The sequence below is a fragment of the Drosophila willistoni genome, assembly GCF_018902025.1.
Source record: "Drosophila willistoni isolate 14030-0811.24 chromosome 2R unlocalized genomic scaffold, UCI_dwil_1.1 Seg167, whole genome shotgun sequence".
In the NCBI taxonomy this organism is placed as follows: Eukaryota; Metazoa; Arthropoda; class Insecta; order Diptera; family Drosophilidae; genus Drosophila; species Drosophila willistoni.
In genome coordinates this window covers 3,745,936-3,768,296 of record NW_025814050.1, presented here as the reverse complement: position 1 = coordinate 3,768,296, position 22,361 = coordinate 3,745,936, and the positions used below count along the sequence as shown (strand labels likewise).

Below are 22,361 nucleotides of genomic sequence, written 5' to 3'. Positions count from 1 at the left end.
CTTTTGGCTAAGGAATCTATGATTGATCGAAAAAAAGTAATTTCCCGCACTATCAGAAAAATAAAGGATCTTAATATATATAGAGGAATTCATCATACCCGATATTCATCTCAAAAGATAAACCAAAATGAACAACTGTTCCGCTTTCTTAATGTCGACATACTACTGCCAGATTATGAATACCTATGTAAGTTTATTATATTCAAGACAATTTATGTAAATGATTTTGTTATTTTAAGTGGAAAATTGCAAGCAACAGAAAATATTGTATCATGTCAGAAAATATTACGCATAGGCGGTAGAGGCAAGAGACCACAAGAGACCACGACGAGAGATGTATGTAGACATTGGTAAAATCAGATTTTTGAGATGTTTTGCAATCTGTCATTTTAATTAGAATCAGGTAAAGAAATTAAGAGAACAGAGAGCGTGAGGCAGGTAAAAATAAGTTTAAAAATAAATTAGTTGACCAATTTCCATAAACAATGCCAATTGCATGACGTGATACACAATGGCGCTTTAAAAGGTTGACTTACATAAGTTCATTCAGACTAAAGAAGCCAATTAGGGGTCAAGTAAGAAGCACTGAAGCGTCCCAAACATCATTATCACCTATCGTCATCATCATCATTATTATTATCACCATCATCATTGGCGGTATTAGGCAGTCTAAAAATTGCACTCATCACAGGGCGGCAAGTCACGCGCAGCTGGCGCAAGTGTAAAATTTTGAGGGACGCCTGCACCTGACCCACTCAGCTCAGCTCCGAGCACGTTGCGTCGTCGTTGACTTTTCTCAATGAGAGGAATAGTATGTGTGCTTGCGAGTAGGTGTGTGTGTGTGTGCGTGAGTGTGTGTAGTACAATGACACCAAAAAGCCAGCTGTCTTTGTTTACGACCCATCTCTTTCTAACGCTGAGATAGACTATGCCCAAAAGTGCCGAATGGTTGAAGATTGTTGCTTCGTTTTGTTTACGGTCTATCCCGTTCGCACATTTCCCATAACGCATGCCAGCCTTCTCTCTAGGATCATGCGCACAGCTCATTGCATAATGGCTCATGGTTTTTGACCATAAAAACCAGTTAAAGGGTCCACAACTTGGCTAACTGAAAGCAAGCTTAAAGCTTGCCAAAATGTCAGCTGTCTTTTGTTTACAACCGGCAAAGAAAAAAAAAAAACAAAAAACCAGAGAATCATTCTCTCGCCGCTCGAAAGAGGACAAAACGAGAGCATACGAAAATTGAATTGAAGAATATTGTTGAAAAGATTGAATTGCTCTTGGATGCTGCTTGATTGGGTATAAAAGAAGTCGTCGCCTCTCCAATGGCCAACAGTTTGCGATTACATTTTGGCCGAGATTCGTCGATAGTTAGCGCCGTAACGCCTAAATGCAGACATCGAAAATGTGCGTGAAATTTTCCAACAAAACGAAAATCTAGTTAAAATTGATACGATTCGATTTGATGAGAAATCAAATCAAATCAAACCTTATTTAGCTCAATTCAATTGCGTCAAGGAAAGATATACGAATATTCAGAGAAAGTGATATACAAATACATTTATGGATATATACTATAACAAATATTTATATGTATGTGTTTATGCAGATTTACCTGTCAATCCTTAATTAATATTAAATCATTTAAAACTTCTTCTCTGGTCTGCGTATATATGCGGATGAAGAGGCCATTAAGCACTCAGCACACACGCATACACCCACACAGACACACACACACACACACGCACACACACGCAGACAGAAACTTTATCCACAAAATATTTTAAATATCTGCAACACCTGAAAAATTGAATATTTTTCATTAAATTGTTCAGAAAAAGTTTTCACCAGCAAACCGAAGAACCCACAGCCAATAAATAAACTTTGAAAGTGCGTGAATACAGACAAAAAAAAAAATATATATATATATAAATATAGGTACATATAAATGTATATGAAAACAAAAAGAAAATGAAATGTGCGGCTTAGAGATGCCATGAAGTCGGTGTGCGGCTTAAATGAAATACAAAATGAGCCATATGCAGATGAAATATTCTTTCAAATAATGCTTGAGACCATAATTCCATTAAAGTACCAAAAACTAAATGTATGAAGTTTAACTTTTCAAAGTTGTGGTCCAACTGTTTCTCGGGATTTGAAAGGTCTTTAGATTGAGAATTTCTAACTCGATTTGGCACTCTGTTTTCTTGGCTTTTTCCTCTTTCATAAAGATAGAAATTTAATCTGTGATACTTTTGCATATGAGATACATTTTCCAACTTTTATCATCATCACCAAATACTTTTCATTCATCCATTTAGTTTCTATGTTGGTATCAATTTCTTTATATATATCATATTGCATTAAAAAATAATCATTTTACATTGTAAACAAAACGTAAAAACATAAATTTTTGGCTTATTAACATTAGGAGGATCCATTTCGTTGAATTAATCCTAAAGTCAAATATTTTTCATAGCAAATCGAAATTTTTGTTATATGATATAAACATTTGATTTAAAATTTTACTCGTTTGCTGTGCTTGCCAGCCCTAATGTTGTGACCCTCTCCATTTACCCCTTATACTTATTGTCCTTTCCCTTTATCCAGTCACCCATTCCCACTTGCTTGCGTCTAACGTCTCTTGTCTTCTTGTCTTTTCTGGAGAAACATGGGCGACTAAATCAATTTTCAAGCTTCAGTTCGCCGTTTTGCAGTTGGCAGACCGCGACATCGAACATGGACATCGTTGGCAGCAGGCAGCAGGCACGAAGCAAAGAACATGGAGCACGGAGCATGAGGCAAGGTGAAGCAGGGTGAAGCACGTGTTGCCAAGAGGCAGATGTCTGTGCTGTGTTTAAACCACCATCATAATCAGCAGCATCATCCCACCTTTTTGGATACCAAACGCAGCCCCATCCTCTCTTCATCACCATTTGCTGGTTCCGTTGCCTGTTTTTTGCTTTGTTAAAAGGATTTTCACGGATTTCCGTTGTAATTTGAAAAGTTTTTTGTGCAACTTTTTTCATTTAAAACAAGAGTTGAAGCGGCATAAGGATTGCGGATGGGGCAAAAGGAGTCTCAGTAGGCGTAACCTAATGTCCCGGGCTTTGTTAGTTTTTGAAGTATGCCAAAAGCACCTGGCAAACAGGTGTTAATTGTTTTCAAGCTAATTTGCCCGGCGATAATGAATTTGAAAACAGAAAATAAAACAAAGAAAAAAAAAAAATGAAGAGAGATGGAGAAAATTATAATTAAATTGTTGGATAAATGCGACAGCAGATTTGGTTTACCCACAGCGTTCTAGCCACTTGATAAGGGTAACTAAAGAACAGCAGCAACAACAACAACAACTCTTTTCACTCGCACTTTCTCCAGCGAGAGGTCTTTTTTCTCTCCTATCGCTTCTTTGACAGCCTTGAAGCGGTGAGCAGGTGTGAAAAGTGCGTTTGAAAATCAACCCCAACTCCCCCTAGGGTATGCCTAGTGATACCCTAGGTAGGCATGTGTGTATGTATGTATGTATCTAGATGTGGTAATGTTGGTGTAGGTGCGTGCTTGCATGTGTGTGAGCGTTTGTGTTGGTAGATAATTGAATTTGTGATTTTAAGTACTCTTCAGAGTTAGAGACACTAAAGTGCTAAACATTTTTTGGTTTTGGTTTTGCCCCAGAAAGTATGCTATACAACTAAATTACGCATACGCCACGTGTACAATTTGTTTTTCAGTCCAAGTAAAAGAACTTGTCATGAGGCTACCGCAGCTGCTGTGAGCTGACAATTTGCCAAGTGTCCACAACAAAGACATGCACACTCACACTAACACACGCACACTCACATACACACACACACACAGGCATACGCGTGCAAAGAGGAAGCAAATGGAAACAACATGAAGCGAAACAAGACATCAGGAATAATCAAATATTTAGGAAAACCCAAAACGACAATGAAATGCTCTTTCAGAATCAAAAATAAAAGTTTTACTTGTTATATTGGACCAAGAATGCATTCAAATTAAGCAAGTGATGTGTTTATTTGTTTCTAATTCAGTCGCCTTCATTTATTTTAAGGTTTTTTTTTTGTTTTTTTACTAGAAATTTTTAAAAGTCCTCTAAAAAATCTTCAAATTCAATACTTAATTATTACCAATATATTTGTGGGTTGTATTTTGGCTTTTAACACAAAGTAATTACAACTAAAAATTTTGAATTTTATCTATAATAAATAACAAATATAAAGGCTCTCACCCAAAACCAACTAACCTGATTAACTTGACCACTAACAACAGTACAAAAAATTCTAAAATAATACTGCGTTTAATCCGATGGAGTTCGCTGATAAGATTCCATTAAATGCCATCAAATGTAATTAAAATCGAGATATTTATGATGCATTCAAACTGCTGGAAGTTTGTTACCAACTACATAATATGTTATAAGCAACCATTACAGTTTCAATAGCTTTGTCTTATACTCAATTACTGATATATGGCCTTTTGAAGACATCAGCTTTGATTTTCCTATTACCCAATTAAGCAATCACTTAGGCAAAATGTATATTTAAATATAAAGGCAGATTTCTTTCTATTAAAAAGAATTAAAATGGACCAAAAATAAATTTAAATAAAACAGTTTACATAGCTGTTACACTAATCCATACACTCCTCTTCTTGCATACTCTCTCTCTCTTTCTTTATTTTTTTGCTCTCTCTGTTGCTCTTTGCGTTTGTTTTAGTAAATACAAAATGTCGACAGCTTCAAGTGGCATTGTAAAAAGTTGGCAATGTTTCCGTTTCCCTCATTTAAAATGCAAATGGAGGCACCATCGACCAGCATCCACCTGGCTGGCAAATTAGTTTTTTATTTTGAGCCAAATATACAATATATCATACAATTCGACTATAAATTATATTCCCTTCGCCATAACTGACAACAGAGTGAGAGTGAAGAAGAAACTAATGGGACAGAGAGAGAAAGAGAAAAGGGCGAGGAAGTGGGTGGGCAGTAAGGCCTGTCATGTTGGAAGTCATATTTTCGGGTATCCCTGCTCACAATCCCATTTGCAGGCTATCGCAAAGTAATCCGCTTTATTTTGTTACCATTGCACAAAGTTAACTTTTCATGGCTCTTTCATTTTCTTTCTCTCTCTCTCTCTTTGTTTTTCCTCACACTTTTGCTCTTTCGTTGTCGAATACTAACTTCTTAAGTGCAGCATTGCCAACTTTTTTGACACTTGAAATTGAGTTTTGTGGTGTAATTGCATTTTATTTGCTCAACCCTAAACAGAGGAAATTCCCTTTTGGTAGCAAAAGAGAAAAAGATATTCCTCCGTTTTTTATATATAGGTATACATATATATGTTTTTTATTTTTGGCGTCCAACAAGAGCAATTGGAAGAGCAAGCATTAAATTTGCATGATGCTCAAGTCAAGTGACGATAATCGCAAAACTTGCTTCGTTGTCTTTCGCCTCTTGCAATTTCATTCACTATACCAAAAAAGAATTATTTGTCTCTGACTTCGAGATACCCTATGATACATATAATCGGTTTCAACTGGGATAGAGATACGATTTTTTCACGGACTCCATGAACTCAACTGTGATGTACTCTTTTATTCTTCGCTTCTCTTTTGTGATGAGAAAAGCGGAAAACTGGCAATGTAAGTAAGACAAAGTCTGGAAAGAGAAAGAAATCAAATCAAATTAATTTTCACTGCATAGTGCTAGAGGACAGCGGCGAGGGGAGGGGGTCATTACATATTATGCAAGAAGCAGAGTCGAATTGAAAAGAAACTTGGCCTTGCCTTATTTCAATTTCATTTGCAGCTATAATCAAGATTTCGTCCTCGCTGACAGTTTCCTGCCATTGTGCTAGCACTTCTACTTGGTCTCCTTCCTGTGACAATCGACAGCTGACAGTCTTCCAGACCTATATACTCTACAAAATAAATGAATTTTTCATTTCAAACAGTTGCAAATTATTTAGTTGCCATGTTGGGGCATTAATTTGCATAATTTAAAGTTAAAAACTTTTGCTCTCCTCTAAAAAAAAAACAGAAGAAAAATCACAAAAAGAGCGAAAATAAAAGCATTGCTAGCTATTTAGCTTGTTGCTTTGCTCCAACAACGATGCAGCGTTTCATGAATGAAAATTTTCGCGCCCTTTTCGGTTTGTTGTAGTTGCCTCTTGTGTCTTTTGTGACGCCTGCGCCCCTTTGTTAAACGAAATTGAAATTGAACGCAGCATCTTCTCTCGCCATGCGTTGACTGTGGCCTTTCAATCATTGTCGGCTTGGATTTATCTCAACGATTTCAATTTGCAGACAACAGTTGCGGTTTAGAGTCGGTCTCGTGCGTTTCGCTACGGTGCGAAGAATTTTTTGTGAACACAACGTGCAACGTTTTTCGTAAATGTAATCAAAATTAATTATACATAGATGAAAATAAATTCTCATTTTGTTTGTCCGACAAAGAATAAAAAAAATGCACTAGAGAAAAAAAAAACAAAATATGTTTATGCGATGCATAAATAAATAAACCAAATTCACAACACAAAAAGAAATCAAATTCAATCAAGTGAGAAATCCCATCTAAGCTCATCCACGTTGGGGTCACCAAAAAGAAAAATTTGTATATCTAGTGCTAGTGCTAGTGCAAGTGCTTTTTGTTTGTGGTAATCTCTGTGGAAATCCCTTAAAGCGATTTCCTCTCACTGCCTTTTGCACATGTATTGGCTGCATAACAAATTCGCATTAAGCATTCAGAACAACATCTTTCGCTCTCATTCTCTCTATGGATCTCGATGACTTTGACTGAAAGTGCAGCAGCAAGAAGCACTGCGTTTTAGTCATCTTCGTTGTCGTTCAACCAACTTCACTTCATTTCACTTCACTTCACTTTAGTTACACAACAAACACAGACACAAACACACACCCGCACACACACACACACACAAAAATGGAATCGCAATTACAAATGCAGGCAACATTTTGCATAATTTATGTCAAGCATGAAAACAACGACAACTACTACCAGCAGCAGTAGATGAGGGAGGGTCTGGAGGCTCACATGGCCATAAATAAGTGCAGGTTTTAAATACCACGACAACAATTGTGAAACATGGCAGAATAATAGAAAAGGACCTACAGCAGCAGCAGCAGCCAGCAGAGCCAGGACATAAAAATGTATATGAAATGCTTAGTTACAAGAGTAGCTCAACTGACAGTTCCCCCCTCCCATAACGGTTGGGTTAGAAAAAGGGGTCAAAGGGGTGTTGGAGGGTTAACAGGGGAGCAACTCCCCATAGCAAAGGTCAACCGTTAGTTTCTCAGAGTCGGGCATTAACAACAAAATGGCGTCGGTAACTAAGTGACTTTCTTTTGGACAACAAAACGAATCAAATTTCACAAAACAAAAATGTGTTCTCATTTACCATAGACGAATAAAAGGAGTGCAATTTGGTAAAAGATCTAAATAGAATTTCCTATAGTTTTATAGTCCGGACATTTTGTTAGTCCTTAGTTGGGTTGATATCTTAAATCTCTAGAGAGATTCACTCTTAGGTCCAATTAACAAAATTGCTGCCCAACTAAATAAAATCAGCATCTTTCTTTTCCAACTAAAAGGGTTAACTGCACCTCCTCCAAGTGAAAATACGTTTGTATATACATCTACTGTATACTGTATATCAGATATCAACAAACTACAAAACGACACAAAAATGTGGCGGCCAACGTGGGGCACCCCTTCGTTTTGCAACGTCTCTGATGTTGAAAACACAAAGCGCACAGCAAAACAAAATGGGCCAAAAAGTTATTTTAAGCCTAGGAAAAAAAAAAAAAAAGAAACAAAGAAAACAACACAACAAAAAAAAAAAATCAGCGAAAACAGTGTAAGCCAAGTAGAAGAAAGACGTCCATAAAGACCAAGACCACGAGGGTTTGGAGCACGTTGGGTGGTAATGGTTATGGTTGGGATGGTAATCTCGCAACAATTATGCATACGCGCATACATATACAGTATACAGTGGAAAAATCTGTGGCACGTGAACAAAACAAAAAACACTAAAAACCAAGAGGCAAAAAAAAAAAAAAAGAAACAAAAAATTGAATCCTCGGAATGAAAGAGCGCAAAATTGTTTGCCATTAGCATAAAAAATAATGGCCAATGGCTTGCTTCCGTTCCTCGGCGTCTCTCCTACTACTCGAGGGGCGCCCGTTTCGAATCGAAGACGGCTTAATCCTTTTTCAGCTAGCCTCTCCTCTGTGATTCTCTCTACCATACCCCTTAACCTCTTGTCCTTGCATCTGCCATATCGCTTACCCCCCATTCACGTTATGTTTTGATGCAATATTTTTATGACCACAAAAAAAAAAAGGAAAATAAAAAAAAAATCATATATGTATATGTATGCATGTACTTTTCAGTGTAGAAGTGCGAGCAAGATAATGGCGAAATGAAACCAAAAGTGAGGCCAATAAAAAGGCGATAAAATTGACGCCAATACAAACAAACACATATACCTATATACATTCAAGGGAGTAGCGTAACGGTAAACGACGATAAGGACGAACGTATCCTGTGTATAAAACCAGCAGGCAGCAGCACCAACAACACCAACAATAAAAACAACAACAACAACAACAATAAACTCCAATTCAAATGCCTTGGTGATTAATGGGCCAGGGGCCATTGCCGACGGGATGCGCATAATTCACAAGAGTCAAACGACGACAAGGAGATATAAAAATTGCCAGCAATGGCTCGGACCTCTCCTAGTATACAGTCTGAGCCTGAGCCTGACCTGCACAGCCGCCGGCATGGAATCATCTGCAGAGCTACAACAACTCCAACAACAACAACAACAGCAGCAAGAGCAAACCATCATCGATCCATTGCCCACCATGTTTGGCGATAGCTCAATTAGCAGTTCTCTGAACCATTCAATGGATTGGCTTCCATTGTTTAATTGGAAATATAAACGACCGAAAGTCAAACGACGCCAAAGACTCAATTCGTTAAGTAACCTGCTGAAAAATTCGACCATTGGTAATTCAGCATCCTCATCCCAATATGGAGGCAACTCTACGAACATTTCGAATTGGCAACTTCAACAGCAACAGCAGCAGCAGCGTTACTTGAAGGTTAACCAGGTATTCGAGAGTGAACGTCGCATGTCCTATGCAGAGATTGAACGTAATCATGGCAAAATTGTGCTCCTCGGTCTCTTTGAGCTGACAACGAAACGTGGTCCACGACCGGATGGGCTAAGCGAGCTGGGAGCAGCCACTATGGCTGTGGAGCATATAAACCGCAAACAGCTGTTGCCAGGTTACACTTTGGAACTGGTCACCAATGATACGCAGGTGAGTGCTGCGGGGTGGGAAGAGGATTCTCCATTACGAAATTGAATTTTCATTTAACAACGCTCGTCGAAAGAGAAAAGAGCGCGCGTGGAAAACGTTAAAACTTAATAAGAAAATCTGCATTACAACACCAAGAAGCAGATGTTTAAAGAATATGTTCAGGCATCGCGGTTTATAATACCCTGACAAAGGTCTCATGCCGAAATGGAGAAGAGAGGTCGCTCAGGTGGCTTCTTTTTCTTGTTTTTCCCTACTCCACTGAGTAGACCTAGAGTTTGCAGGGTATTAAGCTTCGACTTAAGGTAGTAAATTATTTCGTTGGTTTTTTTTTATTACGAGGATGAATGTGTCTACAGTCTCAAGTCTCAAGTCGTTGACTGTTTTGATGGCTTTTTTCTTAGCATTTGCTTTTCTTTTTTTTTTTGGTTGACGGAGCAGGAACGACATTTCCTTCAAAATGTTTATTGCGTCGTCATCTCGACGCGTTTTTTATGTTGACTATATTCCTTATATATGCTTATACATATATCTCGTTCTCTGACTTGTAGTGCGATCCTGGCATAGGAGTGGATCGTTTCTTCCATGCCATATACACACAACCATCCACACGTATGGTCATGCTATTGGGCTCAGCCTGCTCGGAGGTTACCGAGAGCCTGGCCAAGGTAGTGCCCTACTGGAATATTGTGCAGGTAGGTGGCTTCGTTTTCGTTGGTCTATAATTTGTCTAACTGATTAAAATGCAAATATGATACAACAGAGAGCAGAGCAGAGCAGAGCAGGCACAAGAAAGCAAATTGATGATAAATTTAATTTAATCAACTCACGTTTCCACGCACAAATAAACAGCTCAGCAAGCAGCATCCTCTCCTCTTGGCACACATAAATTCACTTACATATACCACATCCATATACCACATTTGCATGCGAGTTAGGTTGCCCTTTGAAGTTTCTGAACTTTGTTCTCTCCATGCTGATGCTGATATGACTAACAATTGCCTCATTTCATCGAAATTAAAGGTCTCATTTGGTTCCACATCGCCGGCCCTAAGTGATAGACGTGAATTTCCCTATTTTTATCGTACAGTGGCCCCGGATTCATCACATAATCCGGCTCGCATAGCATTTATCCGTAGGTTTGGATGGAATGTGGTTACAACATTCTCACAAAACGAGCAGGTTCATTCCCTGGCGGTCAATAATCTTGTTACTGGTAAGATTACACACACACACATATTTATATTTTATAGATTATTGAATATATATGTGTAAATCGTAGAACTAGAGGCAGCCAATATATCATGTGCGGCGACCATTACATTTGCGGCAACGGATTTTAAGGAGCAACTCCTGCTCCTCAGGGTGAGTTGAGTCAGCACAAGAGGGAAGATTCTGTTGGTTTGATAAACGATGATAAATGGCAAAATCTTGTTGTCGCATAGGAGACAGATACACGCATCATTATCGGCAGCTTCTCCCAGGAATTAGCACCGCAAATTTTTTGCGAAGCCTATCGGCTACGTATGTTTGGTGCGGATTATGCTTGGATATTGCACGAGAGTATGGGTGCTCCATGGTATAGGACAATGGATGGCCAAAAGAAGACATCTTCATCAGCATCATCATCGTCGTCGACATCGTCATGTACGAATCATGAGCTACAGCTGGCAATTGAGAATTTGATTGTTGTATCAACGCACAACAGCATCGTGGGCAATAATGTTAGCTACAGTGGATTGGTATGGAATTTGCAATATATTTATTTGATTAGCTGACGGTTTTTATGTGGCACCTAATCTCATTGTGGTTCGTGGTCTCTCTGAGACTTAATCGTTTCCATTTCGTTGCCTTTCGCCCACCTCCTCCCTCTCCGTCTCCCCCTCGCTCTCCAGAACAATCACATGTTCAATTCGCAGCTACGCAAACAGTTTGCTCAGTTCGAGGACCGTGGACGCAGCATTACCAATCCACCACAATCGGATTTACCGACGAATCGTCGTCGGAGTCGCAGTAGGCGTGGCATATTTCCCGATGCACCCATTTCCCAATACGCCCCACAGACGTACGACGCCGTTTGGGCAATTGCCTTGGCCCTGCGTGCCTCCGAAGAGCACTGGCGTCGTCAGGAGGCCAAGTCCAAGTTGGACGGCTTTGATTACACACGCAGCGACATGGCCTGGGAGTTCCTACAGCAATTGGGCAAATTGCATTTTCTAGGCGTATCGGTAAGTGGGAAAAAATTTTAATTTCATAGTAATTAGGATAATTTTGGTTACTTTTCTTTTCGTTTACTCTCTTAGGGTCCCGTTTCGTTTAGTGGTCCGGATCGTGTGGGCACTACCGCATTTTATCAAATTCAACGTGGCATGCTGGAACCCATAGCTTTGTATTATCCTGCCACAGACTCTTTGGACTTCCACTGTCCACGCTGTCGTCCTGTTAAATGGCATAGTGGCCAGGTGCCCATTGCTAAGCGGGTATTTAAACTACGTGTGGCTACCATAGCCCCGTTAGCCTTCTACACAATTGCAACACTGTCTAGCGTGGGCATTGCTCTGGCCATTGCATTCTTAGCTTTCAATTTGCACTTTCGTAAGCTCAAGTAAGTTGGTACATAGCTCCTGCTTACTCAGCACTTTCAACTTGACATGCCGTTGACGTTGTCTCTGTATCCTTTCGTTCTCGTTTTGGTTCTCGTTCTCGTTCTCATTCTCGTCCTTCTCTCGTCGTCCACAGGGCAATTAAACTTTCCAGCCCAAAGCTAAGCAACATCACCGCAGTGGGCTGCATTTTTGTATATGCCACCGTCATTCTACTCGGCCTGGACCACTCGACGCTGCCATCGGCGGTAGACTCCTTTGCCACAGTTTGCACGGTGAGTGGTTGCTACTTGTGTTTGAGTTTGGGTTATGTAAGCGAACAACGGCGTCAGCGGCAAAGCAGCTTCTCAAATGTATGACTTTTCGCATATGTTTGTTTTATTATTGGTTAAATCTTTGCCCTGGCTCTTTAAGCTAGACTAACTTCAATTTGAACAAAACAAAAAATTTATACAATATATAAATATGTATGTAGTCGGTACCCACCGACCATGTATGTATGTAGTAGGTTTGTCGCTCAAAAAATGCCACTCAAGGGAAATTTGCGGGCTGCTGTTGCTGTGCCTTGTTTGGCTTGTCGGTTTGTTGCGACTTCTGGGCCCGGTTTGGGTTGGTCTGGGTTGGGTTGGGTTTCCTCCAACCATTACCAATAACAACACAGTGACACGAAAATTTGACAACGTTAAACTTGAAATTGTTTTCCTTCATCTCTCTCTCTCTCCTATGTTTCGGCATTGTTTTCTCTCTGTCTCTACTATCATCATCATTCACCACATTGATGGGACAGGCACGCGTCTATCTTTTATCATCGGGCTTTTCGCTGGCCTTTGGCTCGATGTTTGCCAAAACATATCGGGTGCACCGTATCTTTACACGCACGGGCAGCGTGTTTAAGGATAAAATGCTGCAGGATATACAGCTTATCCTGCTCGTTTGTGGCCTGTTGCTTGTCGATGGTCTCCTTGTCACATTGTGGGTTTGCACAGATCCCATGGAGCGGCATTTGCATAATTTGACACTCGAAATCAGCGCCATAGATCGAAGTGTTGTCTATCAGCCTCAGGTAGGTGGAGCGTCATAAGTCTCATTCATTTCTTTTGCTTCCTCTCCTTTGTTTTTTTTTTTTTTCTTCTATCTTTTGCCCTTCTTTTCTTTCTGAAAACTAGGTAGAGGTCTGTCGCTCTCAACACACACAAACATGGTTAAGTGTATTGTATGCTTACAAGGGTTTGCTCTTGGTCGTTGGTGTCTACATGGCATGGGAGACACGTCATGTTAAAATACCAGCACTGAATGACTCACAATATATTGGTGTATCTGTCTATAGCGTCGTGATAACTAGTGCCATTGTTGTGGTCCTGGCAAATTTAATTTCCGAGCGAGTCACTTTGGCCTTTATTACCATCACAGCACTGATACTAACTTCCACGACAGCCACATTGTGCTTGCTCTTCATACCGAAGCTCCATGACATTTGGGCACGAAGTGAGTCTTAGGTTTATCAAAATTAAAAAGGGGTGGGGAGCTTTAATAAGTTACATTTTTTTGCCCATTCACAGATGATATTATAGATCCGGTCATACACAGCATGGGTCTTAAAATGGAATGCAATACGCGGCGCTTTGTCGTCGACGATCGTCGTGAACTGCAATATCGAGTCGAAGTCCAGAATCGGGTTTACAAGAAGGAAATACAAGCGCTTGATGCCGAAATACGCAAACTGGAACGTCTGCTTGATACAACGGCGATAACTGCATCAGCTACATCGACCACAACGCCGGCTACCTCGTCGTCCACATCATTGCTCAAACCCGTGGAGTTGGCCAGGCCTGCGGCCCAACAGCAGCCAAAATCTCGTACTCCCAGCATCTCTGGCATTTTACCCAATCTGTTGCTGTCGGTTTTGCCCCCCGTTATACCAAGGGCCAGTTGGCCCTCTGCCGAGTACATGCAGATACCCATGCGACGCTCGGTAACTTTTGCCTCACAACCACAGCTTGAGGAGGCGTCTGCTTGCCTGCCAGCTCAGGACTTGATTAATTTACGTCTGGCCCATCAGCAGGCCACCAAAACAGGTTTAATTAATCGCCTTCGGGGCATCTTTTCGCGTACGACATCCAGTAACAAAGGGTCCACGGCCAGCCTGACAGGCGGCATAGCAGCAGCTGACCAAAAGGGTCTTAAAGCGGCCTTTAAGTCGCACATGGGTCTATTCACTCGCCTTATACCCTCCTCGCAGACAGCTTCGTGTAATGCCATCTACAACAATCCCAATTCAACAGCGGCAGCACCCCACATTGAATTGTCCTCGAATGGTTCGAACGGTTCACATTTGTCGAAGCCTATTCATCGCGGATCGCTAACTAAGAGTGGCACCCATTTAGATATTTTGACCAAGGATCCTAATTTTCTGCCAATACCAACTATCTCGGGAGGTGAGCAGGAGGGGAAATATATCAAATTAGCCGAGACCAAAGTAAATTTTCAATTGCCGCACAATCGACGACCTTCAGTGATTGCGCCGGCCACAACGTCGTCAGCATCAGCATTGGCCATGGGCTCAGCGGTCCCTAGTCTGAGAGAGCGTGTTCGAGGATCACCGCGTTTTCCCCATCGGATATTACCACCCACTTGCAGTTTGAGCGCCCTGGCCGAGGATGGAGCCATGGATCGAACTATGGAGACTTCGTCAATACCACGCATCTCACTTCAGCATGCCACAAGCGGCGGTAATTGGAAGTCCATGGAAACGGCGGCAAAGTCACGACTTTCGTTGGGTGACTCTCAAGAAGAGGAGCAGCAGCAGCAACAACAACTGGATGAGTCATTGCCATTGAATGGCTTAGGTTAGTTTTCCAGTTCCAACAATCCTCCGCCCAATCCTTGTCAATTAGAAATAAAACACCAAAAGCAATTTCATTTCAAAACGAAAAGAAGAAACAACTGACCAATCATCCAGCTTAAAGCAATCAAACGCATTAGGTTAGGCTAGAAGAAAAAGAAGAAGAAGTATTAAAACGCTAGGTAGATATAATACATACATAAGTCAACTTTGGCCCTCTTTCAATATGTGATGTGATGGAAGAACATTCTCAACTCAACTTAAATCAAATCAGTCCTTAAGCTAAGTAGAAAACGACCCCCTACCTCTCTCCCACCTAATCCATAACGATGTCCCCTGTCTCCTTTTCTTGCATCCTCTAGTTTAAGTAGATGACTTTTGCCGCATTAGTTGCATAAATCGACAAGGAGCAATACTTTATTGTGCTTAGAGCTTAGAAAATGTTTGAAGTTCATGGATCATGAACATGGATGCCAATTATATGATTAATTATTATTGGCCGCCATTATAAATAGAATCATCATTATGTATGTGTAGGGGACGTAGCCACCAAAAAGCAAGAACAATTCGTGTGTAGACTAAGTTAACTAAGTTTTTAGCCGTGTAATCCAATTTAACTCACGACTCTTTCAACAAAAAGAATACATAGAAATTAAAAAAACAAAATAAAAAAACAAAAAATAAACATGCCATGCCAGAGTACTACAATATAATGATTAATTAATTAAAGTTCTTTGCACTTTGGAAGGGTGGGAGGTGAGTATACTGGGAGGCGGGGCTAACAAAAGCCAAATCTTTCTGTGCCGAAACTAATAGGGTTCGGTGATTACGTTGACATTGCAATTTGTTACTATAAATAAATAAATCAAACCGGATGACCTACGGCACGACCTGTCCTCTTAGTGCTCTACACACTCCACTCCAGTGCTCTGCCAGTTGCTCCTGGTGCTCCGTGTGTTCTTCTACGTGTAAGCCGCTTCAACTTACTCTCCATTTTGTGTGAATTTATCTTTATGCTCGTAAAAATGAAAACAAAACAGACGACAAATGGAATGCCATGACATTTTTCATGGCTCTGGTTCAACGTAGTCGTTCTCATCGTTGACGACGCCATTGCCTCGCCGTCGGGGTCACCATCAAGATTTATTTTGTGCGGTCGTCGCTTCCGCTCAATAAAACGTGGCCCAGACTTTTCTCAGCTGTCTTTTGCATTTACTTTTTATACTTTACCCACACAAGAAATGTTTATTTATTGCATCTCAGCATAAAATAAACCAACGATTCGTTCCCCGTTCACTTTTTTCCGTTGGGTTTTTGTTTTTTTTTTTTTGTGCAAATATTTATTTTAATCAAGCTAATTAATATGGTCAACTCTCTGGGAATAACGAAACGACGCACTTCACAGTCCTTTTGAGAAATGAGCAATATAACGTAACAAAGAACAGTACAGAGGCGAACAGGGTCAGGTCAACAGGTTTGGCACACTTCAAAAAAGAACAAAACACTCAACAAAAAAAAGAAAAAACGGAACAGGGAGCAGCATTTCGGGGGGTGCATTGTTTCGTCGTAACCTCATTAAAGTTAAACCCACTCAGTGAGCCTGCTTGGCTCACTTAATTAGGAAAAGGTTCCAGAAAAGGCAATTTACGCATATGCCAAAGTGCATTAAATGAGCATCAACAATAATTTGTAAATGTACCGCACACACATACATATATATATTTGATGTAAATTTACTATACACAAAGTATCTCTAGAGCATAATGCCAGCCAATTCCCTGCTAATTATTCAAGATTACTTCGATGCTGATGCTGATATGCTCCTCCAAAGCAATAGCGTTTCCCTAAAGACAGTAGCGAGAGTGAGCGAGTACGATTCATGGAAGGAGTATAAATTACATTAAAGGGGGCGGTGCATATAAAGTCATTTTCAGATTTAGACAATTTTAAGACATAATGTAGGGATTGAAACAGTAACCCGAATCAAAGTTGAGAAGTTAACAAAAGTAATACTTGCAATGACTATAAAATTGAAATTATTGCAAATGCAATGGCCTCCCCCCTCCCCCTTAATAAGGGCTACGCTCATGTGTGCGGGAAATGGTTAGGTAAAGGCAGATGAAGTACACACACTGAACACTTTATTTACCTTTGCCATAAACTGTTCAAGTTTATTTCATGTCTCGCTTTCTCTTACACCCCCAAATCACCCCATCTCCCTCTCTCTCTCTCCCCCTCTCTCTGTCTATCTCATTCTTTCTTTGTCTCCCTCGACAACATTGGCACATAAAACGGCACTAAGTTATTTTCAATCAATAAAAATAACATAAACAAAAACGAAAGAAAGAAAGCTGTAAAAAATACACTCAAATACAAGTGAATGTGTATGAGGGTGTCAGTGTGTGTGTGTGTGTGTTTGTGTATGTGTGTTTCCTCCTCTCTTTTCTCTACAAGTGCGAAATGAAAAAAAAACCACTGACTGTCTGTCTGTGTGCATGTGTGTGTGCTCCCAATTTGCCAATAAATTTGCTTGCCGTAATTCAAAAGAAGCGCAAAAAAAGTTTTTCAACTTTTTTTCTCTGTGTCTCTTTGCTCTGCTCTTCGATTTGCCGTTGTTGGGGTCCATTTGTTCCCCCAACATTCTCTTCTTTTCTTCCCGGTGTTTAATCAGGCATAAAAACATTTTGGCACAAATTTTCAATTTCTAATTGAGACAGCGACGAAAAGGTGACAAGATTTCCGTTGTCGCTATTCTAATTGGCGGCCAACGTGGGGGAAATAATGTGCGCGTGATGGTATGTATGTATGCGTGTGTGGGTGAATGAGTGAGTGAGTGAGTGAGTGAGTGCGGGTGGATAGGAAACGAGTGGCGGAAAACGGATTTCTATGCGAATGAACAACTGATTGACATTTTCAAGTTGTGTCGACAAGTTGTTGCCTCAATTTCAATGCAAATTTTTAAGTGAATTTCGTTGCCATTCAAGACATGATTGCAATTTATAATAAACTGTGTTGTAAACAAATATAGACTATGGTGGCAAATACGTAACTTACACACACACATAAGCAAAAAGCACGCACGATGGAACTGCAAAGTTAGTTATTGTTGCGGTAGACAGATGTGAGATGCAGTCACACTCTTCATCTCTGTTCTTAGCCATCTTATCCTCAACCTCTCATACAGTTACCATTGGGGAAATTACGCGAATGGAATGTGTCAAGTCACCCACACAAACACAGGCACACAACGTTGTTGACATGCTTGCCAACTAGAAGCGGAAACGGAAGTAGCTATGTACATAGCGACAGATGAGAAATGAGAGAAAAGGATGTGAGCCAGAAGAAAAGAGTGCGAGAGCGATAGCAAGAATGAGCGAGTATGGCAAAGATTTGGCAGCCAAATGATTAATTTCGACAAGCTGCCACAAGCTGTTGAATGATGAAGAAGCAGAGTGGAACAACATAGACTGTCGACGACGCGTCGTCTTTGTTATTGTTGTTGTTGTTGGCGTTGTTATCGTCAACGTGTGTTGTATGCTACGTGTGTTTGAGTTGAGTAAATCCAAATTTGGCAGCCGATTTCAAGTTGAGTTGATTTTGTGCTTGAAAAACGTTAAATTCACTTCTACAAGTCCCTCACGTTGGCGGCCTAAAAATCTTAGCTTGGTATTTACTTTGATTCTTGAAACGTAATCATAGAGCCAAATAAGCACCAAATGGGCACCAAATTTAACATTTAAATTCTCTATCTCTCACTCTCCCTCTTCTGTCTCTCTCTATCTATTCTCTTTCTTTCTCTATCTATGCTTTTATCTGTTTCACTGGCTCGATTTGTGACTATCTTCTGTATTTGATTTGCGGTTGTGCATCCATTTCAACTGCAAATGAAGCAAACGAGCCGTGTGGTCATTAGATGTCGTCGTCCTGCCACATTGTTAGCCTCAACTCCCTTGCACACACTCCCACACATACACACAGCTGTCATCGGTTTGTGGACTTGGACTCTCTGCCAGTGTGTCCTGGCAATGCTATAAATATTGACAGAGCAAGATTAAAGCCCCTTAAATTCCGCTCAATTGCCCTTTTGCCTAGCCTAACATCATTCATTTGCATCGCCTGAGAAAATTTTAATTAGAGTCCACAGATAAAGCTAAAAGAAAAATTAAGGCAGCAAAATGCGAGTAAGACAGAGAGAGAGTGAGAGAGAGAGAGAGAGAGAGAGAATGAGGAAAATAAGCAAAACGTGTCAAACGCAGCGGCAAAAACTTTTTCTCCCTAGCTGCTGCTGTTGCGCTTCATTTAACTTTTGGCCCAAAACAGAGTTGATAGGCGGATAGGTGGAAAGCTCTGTAGGTGAGATATGTATGTGTGTGTGTGTAAGTTGTAACAAAATTTGACACGCTGCTCTTGGTATCCGTATTCACTTTATCCACTGTCTTATCATACGAACCGCATTGTTTGCTTATGTATGTAGCATCATTCCACGCTGCAACGCGATGACTTGATAAACATTTTCATTGGCGCTAAATCAACAACAACCGTATCTTCATCCTCCACCTGTCTCATTTTCTTTGTCTCTTCCTTTCGACCTGGAAAACTATATACATACATAATAAATACAACAAAAAAAAGGTAGAAAGAACTTTTAATTAGACGTCACTGCAAAGCTGAAAACTTTTCAAAAGCAAACGCGCTAAGAAAAAGTTCACTTTGAGATGAGCGCCAAGTCGAACCATCTAAAATAATTAAGGTTATAATTTTTTAATGTTACATTAAACACTTAGTCCATAGATCAAAATTATTTTTTCACTTTTGTGAAAAGTTTAAAATTATTTATTAGTGCGGACAACTTTATAACCTTTTACTCGCACAATTAGTGCTTCCTTTCTTTTTTGTTGTTAATTTAAATTTAATGAAAAAGAATTGAAGACTTTAATCACAGTTTATGCTTATGCTCCTTATCCTTTTCTTTTTTGACGTTTTTATTGAGCAAATGAATACATCACATTTACATACAAAAATCTTTGTAACTTGGAAGGTTTTCGTGAAATGAAAATCTCTGCTCTTGACATCTTTTATAGACATTCCTTACGATAAAAAGGACTTGTTACAGCCCTAATTTGAACCACTCTCATCGGCCTTAGATATATTTCTATCTAAATGTTTGTCCTTTTGACTTACAATATCTTCTTTATTTACAGTGAAGTCAAATTGTATGCCACTATAATAATTAGTATTAACATTGAAAACATGGAATCACGATTGCAATTTAGGATTTAGGATCTTAAGAAATCTGTGTTGATAATAGACTTGGTACAGTTTTCTATGCTCCCTTTGAAATAATCTTTAGCCCTAAAGTTTTGGTAAAATGTTTTATTTTTAAAAATGTTTGAATTAAAATACAAAATTGCACCAGACTAAAAATATGACATAATGAATGAGCAATAACAAGTAATTTGGCTCAAGTATCGTTTTAATTTCTTAGCCATTTGTCGCTAATAAACGCTCATCTCTAAGATACTTAGCCGTCACCATATTTACTTAAGTTGAACTTTTAATCAAAACTTGTGTGTCTCTTTGTAATTATGCAAGACATAAAGTCAGTCGACAATTGCAAACTCACATACACACACACACATACACAGAGAGACGCACACCGACACCATTTTCCATCCACACAGTTCACCTCTAATTAAGCGATGTGAAAAGTTTTTAGGAATGCAAAAAAATGCATCATTAATGCATACACACACTAACTTATCCGCGCTTACTCGTATACCCAAAAGTTAACTCGTTCCTCCCTCCATCCTCCGCATCCAGCAAGATGCGTGCGTGTTCTCGACACCGCGAATAGGCTATGAAGAGTGGAGCTGGCAATGGGTGGAAAACTTTGGCAGGAGGCAAACGGGTAGTAGACAGTGTTGTAGGCTCAACAATGGAATGGCAAAAAAAAAAAGAAAATATGCCAGCTAATAGCTCCTTTTATGGTTCACTTCAGTTGGTTCTTGGGATGCCACGTAGGCGGCATAAAAATATTTTTTTCCTCTCTCTCTCTCTCACTCTCTCACTCTCTCGGTCAGGTCTACACATTTTTGGGCGTGATTATTATGAGAAGGGTCGCTGTGGAGGGTCGCACTCGTAATTTCATTAAAATTTTATTAGCTCAATATGAGAGAAGGACTCAGGTTTATAGTGTACGTTCTGTGTATGCGGGCAAGTGTGTGTGTGTGTGTGTGTACTTTGATTTTATTCGAGTCGCTACTGCTGAAAGTAAATGAAATTATCACCTATGCGCGCTTTTGAGCATAAAACTGGGAAAGAGACAGCCAAAGGTTATTACTTTTAAGTAGATGTTAAAACAAAATTATTTGCAAAAACTTTACGACAAAAATTTGTTTAAATTTCAACTGAAATGAAGGTCACTTTAAAGCACTTAATTTCCCGTAGTAAGAAAACCTTTAGCCCATTCAAGCAAACAACCTGAAGCCGGTTAACTTTCTCCATTGGCAGCTTATGGCTTATTAGAACAAAACTCGGCAGTGCATTTCAAGTTAACTTTAAACGTCAATATAAATCATATAATACCAGTTTATCACTCATCTCCTGGCATCATTTGAATGTGAATCAATTTTTCCAATGAACATCGACATCGACATCGGCATCGACATCATCATCATCATCTTCATCATTATCAAATTCATTTTTCACTTGGCTTTTTCCGGCATTTACACAATTTACAATTTCCCCTTTCTGACCAGATGGCTTTTAATTTCCATTTTGCTATTAATTTTAACCACAAAAGGTTATGATGGAGTAGGTGTAGGATGTAATGGGTATGTGTGTGTGTGGATGAAGGTAGGCATATCAGTGCCTCGTATACATATATACCAAAAGCCACAATGTGCTGTACCAAAGGCTTTGGTTAATCCAAATGTAGGAAGGCGATGAGAGGATGTGAAGCGTTTCTCAGTTGCCTTTATGTTTTCTTGATTGAGTTTCACCTTTTGCATATGAAATTCAATTTAATCAGTTTGCCCAGGTCACGATGAGGCAGCGGTAGGCATACTGACAGTCACATAAACACACACACACACTCACCTTCTTGGTATTTTTCTCTCTCCATCACACACACACACACAATGCAGCCAATAATAATGAAGTCCTTTTGTTGTTTGTCGACATTTTCAACACAAATTTGCTTTGCCTGATACGAAACGAAATGTAACGCAACGCAACACAATTCTGGGCTTGGGCCGACCTCAATAATGTTTTCACTTGGAAATCAATAAATACAAATAACATGTACATACATACATATACATATACAATATTTGATGCGGGCCACAAAAAGCAAAACCAGTGCGCGAACAAGAGCTCTTGACGACCATAAACTGGCAAATTGTATGCAAATAAAAAAAACAACAACCACACACACACACACACACACACACACACAGAGAGAGAGAGACACATCGAAATGCCGGGGAAATGCCGCAAGATACAAAAACCCCGAAACTGAAAAACTGGAAAAACCAAAGCAAACCAAAGCAAAG

General features: G+C 39.8%; 1 protein-coding gene across 2 annotated transcripts; it reads left to right on the top strand.

The window, feature by feature from the left end:
- Positions 1 to 6,339: 6,339 nt before the first annotated feature.
- On the top strand, positions 6,340 to 15,497 carry LOC6644127 (gamma-aminobutyric acid type B receptor subunit 2). Of its 2 annotated transcripts, none has more exons than XM_023176777.2 (12): positions 6,340 to 6,414; positions 8,428 to 9,366; positions 9,915 to 10,058; positions 10,387 to 10,579; positions 10,646 to 10,728; positions 10,809 to 11,105; positions 11,259 to 11,591; positions 11,667 to 11,968; positions 12,103 to 12,241; positions 12,754 to 13,029; positions 13,133 to 13,451; positions 13,526 to 15,497. In XM_023176777.2, the coding sequence occupies exons 2-12, from the start codon at positions 8,704 to 8,706 to the stop codon at positions 14,815 to 14,817; spliced, it is 4,041 nt and encodes a 1,346-aa protein (XP_023032545.1). In that variant the 5' UTR covers positions 6,340 to 6,414; positions 8,428 to 8,703; the 3' UTR covers positions 14,818 to 15,497. The 2 variants fall into 2 exon arrangements, with proteins under 2 accessions (XP_023032545.1, XP_002066699.2); XM_002066663.4 differs by lacking the exon at positions 6,340 to 6,414 and adding an exon at positions 6,611 to 6,674.
- The last annotated feature ends 6,864 nt before the right edge of the window (positions 15,498 to 22,361 follow it).